The sequence below is a fragment of the Pipistrellus hanaki genome (assembly GCF_964339955.1).
Source record: "Pipistrellus hanaki genome assembly, chromosome: 8".
NCBI classification, from domain to species: domain Eukaryota; kingdom Metazoa; phylum Chordata; class Mammalia; order Chiroptera; family Vespertilionidae; genus Pipistrellus; species Pipistrellus hanaki.
In genome coordinates this window covers 19,092,336-19,109,701 of record NC_140510.1, presented here as the reverse complement: position 1 = coordinate 19,109,701, position 17,366 = coordinate 19,092,336, and the positions used below count along the sequence as shown (strand labels likewise).

The 17,366-nt window shown below is 40.3% G+C and overlaps 1 protein-coding gene across 2 annotated transcripts in view; it reads right to left on the bottom strand.

Moving 5' to 3' along the window:
* THSD7B (thrombospondin type 1 domain containing 7B) overlaps positions 1–17,366 on the bottom strand; it is a 959,962-nt gene that overhangs the window by 361,270 nt on the left and 581,326 nt on the right. For both annotated transcript variants that reach the window (XM_084891907.1, XM_084891906.1), the window contains 3 exons: positions 12,236–12,427; positions 10,036–10,270; positions 1,949–2,064 (listed from right to left, as the gene is read on the bottom strand). In XM_084891907.1, the coding sequence (XP_084748033.1) occupies positions 1,949–2,064; positions 10,036–10,270; positions 12,236–12,427 (543 nt within the window). The remainder of the gene's footprint in view (positions 1–1,948; positions 2,065–10,035; positions 10,271–12,235; positions 12,428–17,366) is intronic.

Genomic DNA, 17,366 nt, shown 5'->3' with positions numbered 1-17,366 from the left:
AATATTGCTAGAAAAGCAATCACTTCACATGCCCTGTGATGTCTCCATCCTTGGCCAGTGCTAGGAGAAGATCCCCTCCCCCACCCCGACAGCAGAGGGACTTTTCTTGAATGTAGACTACGTGCAATAGCAGTAGCTGAAATAATCTGTGGCCACCAGGTGCACCGGCTCAGCTAAACTAATACACCCCCTGAGGGTCAGCAGCACCTAACTGCTCCGCCCTCAGTATCTTGCTGCCAGTGAGTACCCTTTTTAATTCAGTCATTTCCTTTGTTCTAACCATTTAGCAAAGGAATTATGCTTATCTTTCATGGGAAAGAAATAGTGGAACCTCAATAAAATTCTACCATCACAGATTATTTTATCTTCGTGAACTTTTCCAATATGTATTTTTAAGAGTTGGTATGCTTTGAGGGTTCATTACTATTAAAATTCAAAAAGCCAGTTTCCTAGATGCTGCCTTCCAAAAGGTTCCAAATATAGATTATTCTTCTGTCCACTCTGACTGGAAATGGCAGCCCCCTGACCTCTCTGAACTGGCGCCGCTCATTCAGTTCACTCACGTGAACTTCATTCAGAAAAGTACGTTTTGGAGAATCTTTAGAAGAGATTGTTGTTTCCCCCTTTGAAAGATTAGCTAAATATTTCACTGTATTTTCAAAGCTCTTTTTTATTCAATATATTTATTTCTGATTCTATCCATAAGCAATGTTCAGTGGATGCTACTTCATTACTGTTTTGACAAAGTCATTAAGAAAAGGAGATGGCAGTTATAAAACTCTGCTCAGGTGCCCTGCCACTGCTAACCAAAACACTGATGATGATAATCTTCAGCAGCGGTCACCACCCTTTTGCCAGTCATTGGGAGATGGTTTGAAATGGCAGTCTGATCTATGCCGATGTTGGTCACATGGGCATGGCACTCCCAGGAAGATGTGCAAGAGAGAGAGTCACAGTACTACACTTGGTTGATCCCAGATTCATTGAGCTGTAATTCTGCACAGAAAGATGTTAATGGTCTCAACTTCCGTGATGGATTCTCTCTTTGCAGAATGACACATGTTTTTCCTTCCCCCAGGAGGTTAGTGCAGCAGCAGTGAGGGCCATATCCTGCTTCAGAGGACATGACTGTCAAGCAAAGGCCAGGGATGTGTGGCTGAGCCCTGATTGACTCTGGGCACTCAGGTTAATAGTCTCTCCATCCTTCCTTTTCTTGGATGTGCCTTTTCTTACTGTGACAATGGTAAGATCTACAGGACCAAGGCCAAGGTGTGAGAGTGAGGAAGAGCAACTACATTATTAACTCCTGGCCTTAGGCTTAAATGGAGCTTTGAGGCCAGGGCCCTTTGTATCTCCACATGAACTAGCTCATCAGGGAATGTTAATAACTATGGAAGGAAAGTCCTGTTCTAAGAAAGAGGATCATGTTACCGAAGTGTTTCTGTGTGTTTATTAGGGCTTGGTATTAAGGGTTCTGGGTCATAGTCCTATAAATACACCAAGGGTGACCAAAGAAATAAAGAAATATAAATGCACACGGGAGCAATAAATAAATGGTGATGGTGATGATGTTCTATTAGGAACCACATATGAATGGTTCCTAATAGAACCATTAAAATAAAGAAATACAAATGCACACGGGAGCAATAAATAAATGGTGATGGTGATGATGTTCTATTAGGAACCACATATGAATGGTTCCAAATGTCACGCAGGGTTAGCGGAAGATGAGTCCTCCTGCCGTCCACACAGAGAAATCCCGGCACATCACAACTTAATATGTTTTCCCTGCCTAGTTCCAATGGATCTGAAATTCAAGACCTCATTTACTAACGTGACAAACCTGGTTCCCAGGAAGGTGCTCGCGCTCCGCATTCTCTCTCTGTTCAGCGGTGGGGAACAGCAGTGCATGGTTAGAAATAAGCAGAAAGAAACAGCATCTGCCTACCTGGTTGGCACAGCCTCGGGCAGGGCGTCCACTCGCTGAAAGCGGTCACAGCGCAGTCCTTTCTGCAGGGGAGCAGACAGGGGCGCACTGTTTCGGGGCGAGTGGAATCTGGACACCTGTCAACGTGAAGAGACCACATCAGTGCCTGCGGGGGAAAGTGAGCGCTTTAACGTAAAACTGTAGGATTTCAGGACAGAAAATATCGCCCTGTTGTTTTTTTTAGAGACCAGAGAAGACAGGCCCAGAGCGGGGATCTACTGTCCAAGGGCTCTGAGGCCTCAGCTCTCTAGTCCCAGCCACCACACTACTTCCCTCCAAACCAGGAAAAGCACAGTTCCTGAAACTAACCAAAGAAAACGCCAAGGAGGATTCTCTCTAGCAGCATCAATTCAAACAAGAAAACATTGATTTTTTTTTGATTTTTTTTTATTTTTAGAATGAGCACATATTTTTTGAAGTGTTTTATTCAGGGTAATATATCAAATAAGTGATTTTGTTCAAAAGGAAGAGGGAAGTGCAAGGAACTATATGGAAAAATTGGGAAAGAAAAACCATTGAATTCCATTGACCTATACATATGTGATTATTAACACAATTTACAATCATCAGGTGTCTCTTTAGAACCTGTAGATGAAGTGGACTAAGCAAGACATGACAGACTATAAGTAACATATATACTGACCAGCATTAGCAAGAGAAGCACTTCAATGATTTTGTTGATTATTCATTTAATGCTCACCTTGGGAAGAAAAGTAACACAAATAATCCATGGATTCATTTCACTGGGAAGAACTGAAGTCTCAGGATATTGCAAACAAGTATTTGTGGGTTTTTTTTTTAAATAACACAGGGCTAAAAACCACATTTATTATCTTCTAAAACAGTGATATGCCAGGAGGAAAAAAAAAATACCTCAAAACACGTTTGCACTTTAAATTCTGTTCTTCATAAGTTTCTAATACAAACCGAGATGCAGTATGCACAAAGCATGCAGGTGTGAGCTTTGGTATCAGGTGCCCACTACAGCATTGTGTTTTGCCTCCATTCTTTCATTTATCCCTTACAACAAAGTAAAAGGCACTACAATCTTCATTTTCAGATGATAACACTGAGGTGCCAAAGCCACCTGGGGACAAAGTACCTGAGAAAAATTATAAAGCACCAGGTCTAGCAAGTTCAAACAGACAATTAAAAGTCCTTCCAGTATAAGAGAACAGAAGATGTAGCAGATAAAATTCACAAGAAAATACTGGATTAAAAAAACAAAGAGCCAGCCATGGCCAGAGTCTCTCAGTGGTTAGAGCATTGGCCTAGGCTGTGGGTTTGATTCCTGGGCATGGGTAGGTATCTGCTTTGCAGGTATGATTCCTGGCCTGCTCAGCACAATTAGTGGGGGAGGCAACCAATTGATGTGTCTTTCTCACCTCTCTCTCTCTCTCTCTCTCTCTCTCTCTCTCTCTCTCTCTCTCTCTTTCCATTCCTCCTCCTCCTCCTCCTCCTCCACTTCCTCCTTCTTCTTCTTCTCTTCCCCTTTCACGCTCTCTTAAAAAAATCAATAAAAAATATACCTTCAAGTGAGGTTTAATGCGTCAACAATGACAAAAAGAGATGATGAGAGTGTGAAGATTCTGATGAAAGCCCACCAACTGATTTACAAAACTACAAATATACAAACACAGAGATTGTCCAAATTTCAAACACTAAGAAAAAATAAGAGAAGCGATGAGATGATAATGGTTGAGGGAGAAGAGGAAGGAAATAGATTATCCAAGAAGGAAGAAGAATCTGATTAATATTAGACTTCATGAATTTACATAGTTATAAAAATGAAAACAGCCAAAACCGGTTTTGCTCAGTAGATAGAGCGTCGGCCTGCGACTGAAAGGTCCCAGGTTTGATTCCAGTCAAAAGCAGGTACCTTGGTTGCGGGCACATCCCCAGTGGGGTGTGTGCAAGAGGCAGCTGGTTGATGTTTCTCTCTCATCGACGTTTCTAACTCTCTATCCCTCTCAATTCCTCTGTGTAAAACCGATAAAATATATTTTTAAAAATGAAAACATCTTTGTTTTAAATCATTAGAAACAATACATAGACAAAACATGGGAGATGGAGTATGGCTGTGGAACAGAATGCACATGATATTATTCTTACACTCATAAGACACATTGGGCAAAGGACTGGAGATGGAAGGCAGAGAGGAGGAAGTGTAGATGAATTAATGTGAATAGGCTGCATTCATTGTTTTCAAGTGATGAATCAATGAATGGACATTTTTAAATTGAGAAATGAAGAGATATATAAAGGATATTAGAAATTATATATCATGTAGCGTTAGAAACTAACCCTCAGAAAAGGAGAACAGATAAGATATTAAATGAGCTGGCCCATATTGACATAAAGACACAGTGGATAAATAAGAAACTAATAAAGCCTTAGCCAGTGGCAAGGCAGGGGAGCAGGGCTGTCTGAAGGCTTCCTGTTGTTACTATTATGTATTTCCTTGTGTATTGTTAAGATTTATGAACCATGTGAAGGCTTGCCCAGCCAAAATAAAGGGAGAGGGAGGGATGAAACCTATAACAACTATTAAGAAGTGGTTGTATCTGGGATGTGGAGTACCAAGCGAAGGAGATAGTTGGGGACCAGTTGCTTCCCATTATCAGCAAATAAAATATATAATTTCAGTCCTACTATAGAGCATACCATTACTTGGATGAAAATGGAAAATATACTCACTGAAAACAAATTACTCAATTCATTATAGTGGCATTTTTACTAATTATGCTTAACACACAAAAGCCTATCTACCAAATAGTTCAATTCAATGAATCTAACAACAAAAAGAAAGAAAAAATAATAATATCCTTAGAGTGCCGTTTTGAGCATATAGTGTTATTTAAACAAGCTACTCTGGTAGGGGAAATTTATGTCATACTTTAGTAGAGATAGCAAAAAAAGCCCAAAAAAACTAAAATCACTCCCAAGTCTTTTATTCACACTCTGAAATGTACTGAAATTCAACTGAATTGCTGTGAATTCTAACTCCTCGCCAGCCTCTCCTGGTATTTGGCTGGAAATGATAGTACCACTTGAGAGAAGCCAACACCCTGTGTGCACAGTGGAGCAGGAGGGCCTACAGCATCCTACTGCACATTCACCCAGACACTCAACAGAGCTTAGAAATGTGTGGTGCCAGCTGTAGACTTGCTGGAGAGGCTGGCATGCTCTGCAGGGACGTGGCTCACTTCAGTTATGAGTGAGAGTTCATCTTTCTAAGGTACTAATATTGTCTGCTTTATTTAAACTGTTTTAGTATCACTCACTGAGACTAATGTCAACTCTCCACAATATGGCCCCCTTTCTCTCCATGTTCCTCCCCTAGGCCCATAAGAGAGAAATGGTATCTCTTCAGTGGCAAAGGTCAAGATGCTCAGGTTGTATTGCTATTATAGAGTCCATGAACTAAGGGCTTTGTTGGAATATCTACGGCTTCAAGGATCATCACATTTTCAATGTCCATGAATTTGAATTTTTTTTCTTAGTCTTTAAAATATTCTCTTTGACCACTAGCAACTTAGGTGCCTTCCTCTTCTAAAAACTACAGGGTTTTATTTTCTGTACTCTTGTATTGTTACTGACTGAAAAAAAAAGACTTTTGACATATTTTGTGCTGCTGTTTTGTTGTGTGTGTGCAAATGCCCTAACTTTGAATGTTTTGATCTTAGAACTCTATCTTATGTCATAACTCAAAAATGCCAGATCTCAGTGCATTGCAAATATTAGTAACAATAAGTCAATGATTGACTAGTATCCTATGCTTTTTGAACCTGAAGACAAATAAATCCCTGGGAATAATGAGAAATCTACCCAGCTTTTTCCAAAACAAAATTGAAACCTTGAAGTGCAAGGAAACTGGGATTCACTTTTTAGCAAACCAACTATGACCCTTGCCTTTTGCCTTTATTGGTTGTGCTCTTGATAAAAGGATGAAGGCGTCCCAACTGAACACATATGTTTTCCTAGATTTGCACTGGCGCATTCTATAATGATTGTTTCTTGGTCACCCTGTAGGCCAAATTTCCTTATAAGCATTGTGAGAAAATGTATTACATTGAGCTATAAAGACTTGTCACTATTCAGTGCACCTCCATAATCAAGATGCAGACACATGGTGCTCCATCTTCTCCAGCAGTCCTCCTATCCCAGAACTGATGTTCCAGCTCACTCAGCTAAGGGGACAAACCTGACAACTGTTTAAAAATTAAATGTTTCACTGGAACTTTATATTCCTATAGCTCACAAAATGCCAGGTGTTTTTACGCAGAGAGTGACTTATCAGGACCTTGGAAAGCTTTGAGTTGCGTGTTTTTAATCTTTATTATTATTTTTCTACATTGCCGCTGGAAAAAAAAAAAGCAACATTGAATCATGTAGCAAACCAAACAAAACCCCAAAAATATACCAACAAGCTTTCACTTCTGTTTCAGTTGTGCCTAGCCAGTTCTCATTTTCTGATATGATCAGTTCTATTACTCATACAATGGTAACATTCTCACCTACACAACTGCATGGAAACCAAAACACCAACCCAGGGAAGTGAGAACTTGCAAGGAATTCTGTGTACCCCAGTGCAGTGATCTTAGAGATAAAATGCATTATGTTAGCTAATCTGCTTCTTTCATTGTACCCCAAGGCCACTGTCTTTTAGGAGGTTTTCCTCTCCTTTCCTTTTTCTCTTGCCCCACCCCCACATCAAGGATTTCACAAATGTCAGGGGATATTTCTCCACTGAAATGGCTTTCACTTGAAAAAGAACAAAAATATTTATTTTTTTTAAAAGGGCAGAGAAAAGGATATTTTCTACTGTTGATAATCTCACTATCTCACAATGTGTTTTACTGGACAGTAGATACTATTTTCTTAGCTTAATTCATCTCATTAACCACAATAATTTTAATTGATTTGACTAAAATCAATCAGGCTACTTCTGTTTAGCAGGATTGTCTGGAGATGTACAGTAAGAATTACAATTAGGTTAAGTCTCCAGCCTCATTAACAGTGCAAAAAGTAATGAGTAATATCTGTGTGTGTGTGTGTGTGTGTGTGTGTGTGTGTGTGTGTGTGTTAGGGAAATCATCTATGCAATTCATTTTTCTTGTTGGTAAATTGAACAAAACTGGAGGTTATTTACTGTAATAATAATAGTTTAATTTCACTTACATAAATGTTAAATAAAAGTATTTATTTGTGAATCATGTTTTAAACTATTAACTTGTGTTCTTGTGACTTGAAGGGTGGGGCATAAAATATCATTGAGTTAAAATTTAGTAAATTTATGTGTTAGACTTTAATTTAAAAAATCTGTCTCATTCAAAGTGATTTTGAGGATAGAAAAGGAAATGAGTGCTATTTGAACATATAATCTGACTTTTCATGCCCAAATAGCCTTTACAATGTAATGATAATTTATTTGCTAAATGTCAGTGTCAATTCCAATGCTCCTTTGCTAAGAAAGAAACAAATGGTATTCCCATCAAGGGAATTGTTATTGTAAGGTTCCAGCTGAGGAGTTTGTAATGCAGAAGCAAGACATGGAGTCCAGGTGATTAAAAAAGGGGGGAAGAGGGGAATCTGTGCTCCCAGGCAAAGCTCCCTAGTCCAAGGGTGGGCCAGGAAATTCCCACCAAAATGCAGCATAGGCACTTCTTTTATAAAGCTGTTCAGTGAGGGGAGGGTGGAAGGCATGAGAAGTGTGGAATTCCTGCCTTAGGCCAGGGGTCTAGGAAAGCCCTAGAAGGGCTCCAGCTAGCCAGCTATCTTTGTCACCATCCACCTTGCAGATGCTTGCATCAGCTCTGGGCTTCCCCAGTGCCTGGACCTAACAGTTATCTTTGTGATTCAGAACTAAGCAACATTTTGTCAAAGGTAGGAGATCAGACTTCAAGTATTCAAAAGGTTCTCATCACTATAAAGAATATTATTGTATGTCACACATAAGGCATATTCCCACATCTAGTATTTACTTATTTTTATTTGCATATCAAAGCTAATACTTCATGCATCCTTTTTTAAGCAGTTGAATATTTCCATCATAAAAATAACATTATTAAGGATGCAATTCTTTCCAAGATAAAACGAGTTCTCTTCATACCGTTTTAAGCCATTTAGGATTTTACCATATCCTCAGTAATTAGGTAGTCACCTTAAGCAGGTGGTATGTAAACATTATTTCCATGTTTAGCTATAACTAACTCCCATGGTTACCAGGCTAAAGATACCAGGCAAGTTTCAACACACAACTGACATAATTCCATGTTCCAATAATCATCAAGAGCAATGTAGCATTGGATGCTAAACAGAAATAACATCTATGAGTTAGTAAGAGCCGAAGGCCATATGTATGATCTCTTCATTACTCTTCACGGCAGTCCCCTTTGCCAAAATTTATTATGGTAGATAAAATATATTTTTGAGGCAAATAATAAACATCATCTACTCTCATTTTTCTCTAATTTATATCCAAGTCTTGGCAAGCACATAGGTCAAGTTAATTCATAAATTCAAAAATGCTTATGGGACACTAATACACGCCCAACACTGCTCTAAAGTCTGGGGACCTTACAGTAGAGAATATCAACCCCAGCACTTTGGAAGGCACAGTTAAGGGGAGGGAGGATGAGGTCTTCCTGACCATGTTTCACTTGAAGTCACAGTTGTCTTCACTTTCACTCGCAGAGCCAGCTACCCATCGGAAGCTCCACCACCAGCAGCATCTGGCCCATCTGGCCAGTCTGCACATTTCTGCCATCAGCAGTTCATTTTCCTTAACCGAATGTCTATGACTTTCCTTACGCAGGGTGAATGTGGTTTCCATGGCAGTGTGGATAAGGCCCAGAGCCTGTCATCATGGTGCCCCAAGATGAGATGAATCAGGTGTCTGAGTTGCCCATGGCAGCAACACAAATTGGATTGAATGAGGCAGGAGAGCAAACGCACTCGCCTTGGTTGCCAGGAAAGGCAGTGGTATAATTAAGGGGGATGGAACCAGGGCTTAATGCTGCCAGGATCTGTTCTGCTTCGATTTCTGCTTCTTTCTGAGCATCAGCTTCATTCTCCTCTCTTACTTTTTCCACCAAGCCTCACCAGGCTATGGAAACTCTCAGTTCATATAGCTAGATTACCAGGAATAGAAAAAGAGATGGTTTCATTTTCCCATTTTGAAAATTCCTTGGGAACATCTCTAACTTGCCTAGTGTACACCAGTCCATCCTGGTGACCACCACTCCTGTGGCTGGGTGGGGTCTTCACCACAAATAGGGGACTAGTCAAACATAGCCACTTGAAAACCTCTGTGGATAGGCCAGTTAGCCAGTCTCTGCATACTGCATAGGCCCTTCACGTTTTCTTCCCCACGAGATTACCGCAGAAACTCGAGAAAGAGTAACATCTCTTTATTTGGTCTAGAGATGAAACCTCTGCAGCTGTGCTTTCCACTCAATTACACTTTTTCCTCCATCGCTGTAATTATTCCTGACGCTTTTATAGATGTGTATCCTACTCTCCATGTCCGGAATCTCCTACTTATTTTTATTTATTTATTTATTTATTTACAACTTCATATGCCAAGTACAGTGTCTATGAGATTGTAAACCTGCTCAAGGGAGTGAATTAATATATTCAAAATGGCCGCATAGGTTTATTTCTCACAGCAGAAAAGATCAATGGGACCTAAAGAAGAATAAAATTCAACCCTATAATTTCAAAGTTCAAACCTGCCTTCATGTAGACCTAGTCTTTGCATGAGCAAGAGTCAAAGCTATTAAGATCAGCTCTAAACAATTGAATTACTCAAACAGATTCCTATTTATTTTATTTACTGTTATACATTAACTAATACACATATCATAACTTAATAAAATGTCTACCTTTGTTAAGACATAGTTTTTTATTTTTAAGAGTCAAGACAAAACAAAAATGTATTACTCTAGCACAAACTGAGGCATATTCAGCGCTTAAAAAATGCTTTTAACTAAAAATACTCCAATAGGCAAATATCCTATGCACTTTCACTAAATTTTTGATAATACCTTCTGGTCATCACTTGTCCCACGTGACTCTTGACACAAAAGACCTTCCGAGTCTGAATGCCCACACCACAGGCAGCTTCTCCATTCCATCCAATGGTTGCATTAAGAGCAGTGCCCAATGTGTCTTCAGCACAGGGGCCCCAAGGCGATGTCTCCCAATAGAGTTGCATACAGGAATGGTCATTGCATGAGCGATATTCTTGGAGGGCCTGACTAGGGGGGCATGGCTTTCCACCTGCAAACAACAAAATATAAAAGAATGCCATTGTGGTTTTTTTTTAAATATATATATTTTTATTGATTTCAGAAAGGAAGGGAGAAGGAGAGGGAGATCGAATCATCAATGATGGGAGATAATCATTGATTGGCTGCCTCCTGCACACCCCCGAGTGGGAATCCAACTTGCAATCCAGCATGTGCCTTGACTAGGATTCAAACTGTAATTTCCTGGATCATAGATTGATCTTTAACCACGGAATCATACTAGCCAGGCTCATTGCTAATTTTATTAACATGCTTCTGTTGTTATTGCTGTTCTTTTTTATTGTTTTTGCTATTTTTATAATGTAGAAAAACAGCCTTTTTGACACAGCTATTGAAAGGCATAAGCAACTGCACTCCTTTTTCCACTTTAAGGACATGCTCTTTTGTCCTAAATAATAGTCTGAGGATTTATCCATTTTAGATAAATGTTATCTATTTTCTAAAGAACAGGAGCAATACATGTCAATTATATTTTTAAAAATAACTGATTCTACTGCCCACCTCTGAGTCATGCATTGCTGAGAAGAACTCTAAAGAAATCTGCTTTTATTTTAATATTACTATGCCTAATAAATGAGTCAGTTATATAAAATAGCTCATGATCTTGAATTATACTGGATCCAACATACGTGTGCACATGTGTTAGTGTGCATGCACACACACACACACACAGACACAGGTATGCACACACAAGCACTCCTGTTGCCTATAAATGGCCTCTCTTTGCTCAGAGAGCATTATTTTATCAGAGCACCATTTTAAAACACCCTTCCTCCATCAAACAGTGTGTCTTATAACAATTTGAGAAATCCAGAAGTCTCTCTCAAAGTTTGGCAAGAGGAAGCCATCCTTGGCCTCTGAAATCATATTTGACAATGTGTTATCCACAGGCTGGGAGGCCAGATAGATATAGATCTTCACACTCTTGGTGAGTCAGACAATCACATTTCAGTACTGTCTTTTCTTTTACATTTTTATATGCCTGTGACAACTGGTATTTATCTAAAGCATTTGATTTTTTTTTCTCGGTCTTTCACACTATTTTATTCAGTGGGCCAAATGCTCAAGAAAATTTGTGGCTCTGGTTTTGTTATTCTTGTTAAAATTTTCCCCTATTAAATTCTATAGACTTTTCCACCCTCCATACAAAATTATAAAAGACGGTAGAGGAAGCAGTTGCACTTTAAGAATATGAAAATCTTCATTCATCTTGACACTGGCCCCTGTCTCAGAATCACAGAACAGAATCTTGTTGAAAAAGGAGCTCCCCACATCTGGAGGCCACACTGAGTTGCTGCTCCCACTGAGCTGAGGGCGAACAAAGCCGGGGGAGGGCCTGAGAGAATGACACCCATCGGCTGGTTCCAGACACTGCTATCAATGATGTGGACAGCTGCTCCTCTAATTTTTTCTGATGCCAACCATTTACATTCCCTTCACACACTTCAGCTTCTTCAAAGCCATTTGCACAGCCCTCATCCTTTTTCCTCTCACCACATGCCAGCAGGACAGAACAGAACATCAGGGCTCAGGGATCAGGGAGCTTGCTGAAGTGACGGGCAGTTTCCAGTTAAGGAGCCATGCCTTTCAATTCCTAATTTGGCACCCTTCTTACCAGACATATTCCAATTATGTCCCCAACTACATGAGCTGGATGTGTATCAACCAGACTTTGTTTTCTTCCCTAAAAGAGTTTAATGAAAAGTAACATAGAATGGACTTAAAAAACAATTCATGCAAATAAATGGAACTCAGCACAGACACCCTTGAGGATTAAAGAGAACAGGCGCACAATGACAGAACAGTGTTCATTTGGACTCGAGGAATACCGAAAATCACCTAAATGTGTCTACTCCTGTTATATCATCTTCACAGTTACCTATCAGAAAACAACAATTGGCCAATGGACTTCCTTGAAGTCTTCACTATGACCCACCTTCTCCAGCCAATGCCAGGATAGTTCTTGACCTGGTTTGTTTCCCATCCAAGTTTTTATTTGAACAAGACTGGGAGCAGGATGACCACTCTGTCCACTGGCTCACCACGCAATCCATCCTGCAGGGAATTTCACAAGCCGTCCGTTCAGGAGGAACAGATGCTGGGCAGAGACTCCCTGCCACATCTTCTCCTGTAATCAACCAGACCAAAGCACATGCTGGTTAATGCTCAATCCAGGACAGTACAAGGAACACTGAGGCTCACTGCTTCCTCTATTACTTCATTTTAGCTCAGAAGACTTCACCTTGTGTCTAAACCAATAAAGCATGGAAAATGATGGTTTCTCCAGCCATTCGTAATGCCTGTGTCAAGCAAAACTTCCAGGAGATCATTTGGCATTTAGAAAGGCAGGTACTACAGCAAAACTGGCACTTGTTATTCTTCACAGGGACACAACGGGGTTCTTCCAGCCACAGCTCAGCCATGGATGGCTGGAGACAGACATGATTGATGCATTATTGACAACCACAAGTAACAAGTATATGCTTTACTGCAAGATGGGGGTCACAGTAGCCTGTTGTCCTGAAAGCATATTTTATGTTGAGCATTTTGTTCTACCCTATAAGAAAGAATTTTACCAATCTAATTTTCTGGTGTGTGCTTTTGCTCCAAATATGTAACCTTAAGCAAGATGACCACACCATTACTCTTTTACCTTATTTGTGCATAGTGGCAAGTAATCCAAAACCACAATGGAAATAGATCAATGGCTGAATTATATAATGTGCTGAGAAAAATGTTGAAAGGCAGTCCAAAATTCTTCCAAAAGCATTTACTATCCCCCTTTGAATGCACTTATAAATTACTTAAATGCATATATTTTTATAACATATATTTACTATAAATATATATTTATAATTTACAGATGTTCAGACTGAGGTGATCTTTTCCTTTTAAAAAAATATATTTTGTATTTTATTTTATTTTTTTATTGATTTCAGAGAGGAAAGATGAAGAAGAGAGAGAGAGAGAGAGACAGAGAGAGAGACAGAGAGAGAGACAGACAGAGTGAGAGAGAAACACCAATGAGAGAGAATCATTGATCAGCTGCCTCCTATATGCCCCACACGGGGGATCAAGCCCACAACCTGGGCATGTGCCCTGGACCAGATCGAGTTGGGGCCCTTCATTTCACAGGCCGATGCTCTATCCATGGAGCCAAACTGGCTAGGGCCTCAGGTGATCACTTTGAAGTTACTTTCTATATCTCTGATTATTATAATATTTTAATTAAAAAGCTCTCTCTTGGGTTATTTCTTCTCCATTTATAGAATTAAATATGCTTCACAATTAATAATTCAACTGCTCCTCTTCCCCTATTCACAGTCACCCCATAAAAACAGCAGACAGAAACAACAGTGATATCGTTTATATTTCGACATAACAACATGAAATGTGGAATGACAACTCTAGGAGAGAGCCTGTGTGTGTGACTTTGTGCCTGTGAAATGCTCTTTTCATATTCTGAGATAAAACTACTACAAAGGGGATTAATATTTATAAAGTATCTCCTTTGTGCCAGGCACTGTCCTTATAGGAAACTCTCAGTGCAGGTGTGACCCCTGCTTTATAGGCGAGGAGTCAGGGGCTCTAAGAAGAAATCTTGGACAGAATCGCATAGGACTGAGCTTGGAATCAATTTAAAACATTCTGGCCCCAAACTTCTACTTTCCCCATGAACCATGCTGTGTCTAATTCCCTGGAGATGTATGTTCCTTTTCTGTGGAAGTAAGTAAAACCATGTGACAGTAAGCAAACTGCCTGAAGAAGACTGTGCACTGCTAATATCTGCATTCATATTTGTAAATGAGGCCAGGCTCATTGCCCTTGAGGTACAAATACAACTTTTCAAACATATTATGAGAAGTAATAGAAATCCTAGCACATAATCAAGCTGAAAGACCAGTTCCAAACATTCTCTTCTTAGTATCGATCTATTTTCAGGTTAAGCCTACATTATATGGCGCATGCGCGCACATACACACAAACACACACGGACACACCAATACTACAGCTAATGGGTAGTGGTTTTCCAAGTACATAAGGAGGTAGGTAAAACAAAACACCCAAATTACATCTCTAATCAAAATCCAATTTCCACATTTACAAATATTAGTAGCATCATTTATATACAAAACACTTTAAAGCAGTGTCTTGCAAAGAACATTTCAAGAATAAATGATAAAAGAGGGGAGGGCTGAGAGCACTGGGTTGAGTTAGTAGAATAGCCTTATTACTAAAGAATTCCTCAATTTTGAAAATGCCAATTTATAGTGTACATTTCCTAGGGTGGAAATGGTATGTAGTTTTTTTGAGCTTATTTGACCAATGGCCATCCCTTTTTAAGGAGCATCTATCCCAGAAATGGTATTTTTATGAATATGCTTTGAGAAAGCTCTGCTTTCAAGAGTTATATATAGTTATCAATAATTTGATGAGCACATAGTATGTCCAGAGTATATGATGGAATATAAGTAGATGAAAATAACTTATTTACCCCATTAGAGCTCATAGTTAATAACAGAGATTAGCTATAAACACATAAGAATAAAACTATCTCCAAAAGTAAATGCCAAGCCATGGCTCAGTTGGTGGGGCATTGTCCTATACATCCAAAGGCTTGATTCCCAATAAGGAGAGTGCGAGAGACAGCCAATGGAAGTATGGCTCTAATGGATCTCTCTCTCTCTCTCTCTCTCTCTCTCTCTCTCTCTCTCTCTCTCTCTCTCTCATTTTTCTTTCACTCCTTTCCTCTCTCAAAAAATCAATTTAAAAAATCTTAAAAACAAAAAAAGTGCATGCCAAGCTGAGAATGTGTATTTTTTTAAAATATATTTTATTGATTTTGTACAGAGAGGAAGGGAGAGAGATAGAGAGTTAGAAACATCGATGAGAGAGTCATCAATCAGCTGCCTCTTGCGCACCCCCCACTGGGGATATGCCCGCAACCAAGGTACATGCTCTTGACTGGAATCGAACCCGGGACCCTTCAGTCCCCAAGCTGATGCTCTATCCATTGAGCCAAACCGGTCTCGGCGAGAATGTGTATTTTGAACAAGAAATTCTACAGGGGTTAGCATGACAGCTGAAGCCTTTCAACAAGGAGAAAGAGAAAGGTTCAGGACTGGTGGCAATGAGGGCAGGCATTTCAGTCATCAAAGTGCCAACAAAGGTATCATAGCAGAAAAGTACAAGGTATCCGGAAGACAGTTAATTCTGAAGTTACATGAGGAAAAATGAATGCCTATGTTGGAAGAGTTATTGGACATCAAATTCTGAATGACTTAGACTGACACACAGTTGTCTTATATTTATTCCTTCCTTAAATTCCCATTGCTTAGGTTTCCCATTACCCAAACTTAATGTTCTCCCGAGTCACCAGTAAGAACCCATTATATTTAGGTGCTTGAATGCTTTTCAAGGGCTATGCATTCATATAAAAGGGTACACACACTTCCTTGGTGCAATTAATTGTCAGTTCTCCACCAACAATTTGATAGCTTATCTATAAAGGCCAATTAAGAAATAAGAACAAGGTGAAGAGCCTTTCTTTAGGGGAGACAAATTAATAGTCATAAGCATACTTTGAAATATGTGTAAGCCATCATCAGACCTAATAATAGACAAACATGCAAACTGACCTTACATCCACTACACCCACAGCCAATCAGAGTGATTATGCAAATTAGCACAACAAAGATGGAAGTTAATTTGTATACGTTGGTGCCCAGCAGCCTGTGTCCTGAGAACTTTCTCAGCACCCAGGTCACTCCAAGGTAAGCCTGGGGTAAGTACTTAGCAACAGGGAAGACCTGAGCCAGGGGGCTCCTGGGCAGGGGGAGAGCAGAAGATCCCAAAGAACTGGGGGGCCCCTTCCCAGGCTCCAAGACTTTAGGCCTTAGAAGGGGTGGAGCTGGGGGTCCCCTGCCCAGGCCCCAAGCCCAGGTTAGAGGCTTGGGGCCTAGGCAGGGGTGGAGCCGGTGATCAGGTGATTGGAGGGATCTGGGGGTCCCATGCCCAGGCCCCGAGGCTATAGGCCTGGCAGGGGTGGAGCAGGTGACAGGAGGAAGCTGAGGGTCCCCTGTTTAGGTCCCAAGCCTAGGCCAGAGGGTTGGGGCCTGGGCAGGAGCAGAGCCAGGTGATCAGAGGAAGCTGGGATTCCCCTGCTTGGGCCAGAGACTTGGGGTCTTGGAAGGGGCAGAGCTGGGTGATCGGGCGATCAGAGGGAGCTGGGAGTCCCCTGCCCAGGCTCAGAGGGTTTAGGCCTTGGCAGGGGCGGAGCCAGAGATCATTGGCAATCTGTATGAACTACAGAGGTAATATCTTTTCTGACCGCTCATTGGCTAAACTCCCTGTTTGCCACTGGTAATATTCTTAGTAACTTGGCTATAAGAATCCAAAAAGGTGATCTAGGTTTTTTCCACCACACTCCTGGAGAAAAAAAAAAAAAAAAAAAAAAAAGGAAGTTTGCTGCTGGAGGGCTAAGAAATGTCATATCCTGCCCTAGCCAGTTTGGCTCAGTGGATAATGCCTAGGCTTGCCAACAACAGGGTCCGGTTAGATTCTGACCAAGGGCATATACCTAGGTTGCAGGCTCCATCCTGGCTGGAACACAAATCAGGGCTCATGCAGGAGGCAAACAATAAAAGTGTTCCTCTCACTTTGATGTTTCTCCCTGTCTTTCCCTTTCTCTCCCACGTTCTCTAAAAATCAATGGAAACATATCCTCAGATGAGGATAAAAAAAGAAGAAAGAAAAAGAAAGAAAGAAAGGAAGGAAGGAAGGAAGGAAGGAAGGAAGGAAGGAAGGAAGGAAGGAAGAAGGAAGGAGAGAGAAAGGAAGAAAGGAAGAAAGGAAGAAAGGAAGGAAGGAAGGAAGGAAGGAAGGAAGGAAGGAAGGAAGGAAGGAAGGAAGAAAGAAAGAAAGAAAGAAAGAAAGAAAGAAAGAAAGAAAGAAAGAAAGAAAGAAAGAAAGAAAGAAAAAAAGAAAAAAAGAAAGAAAGAAAGAAAGAAAGAAAGAAAGAAAGAAAGAAAGAAAGAAAGAAAGAAAGAAAGAAAATGTCATAACCT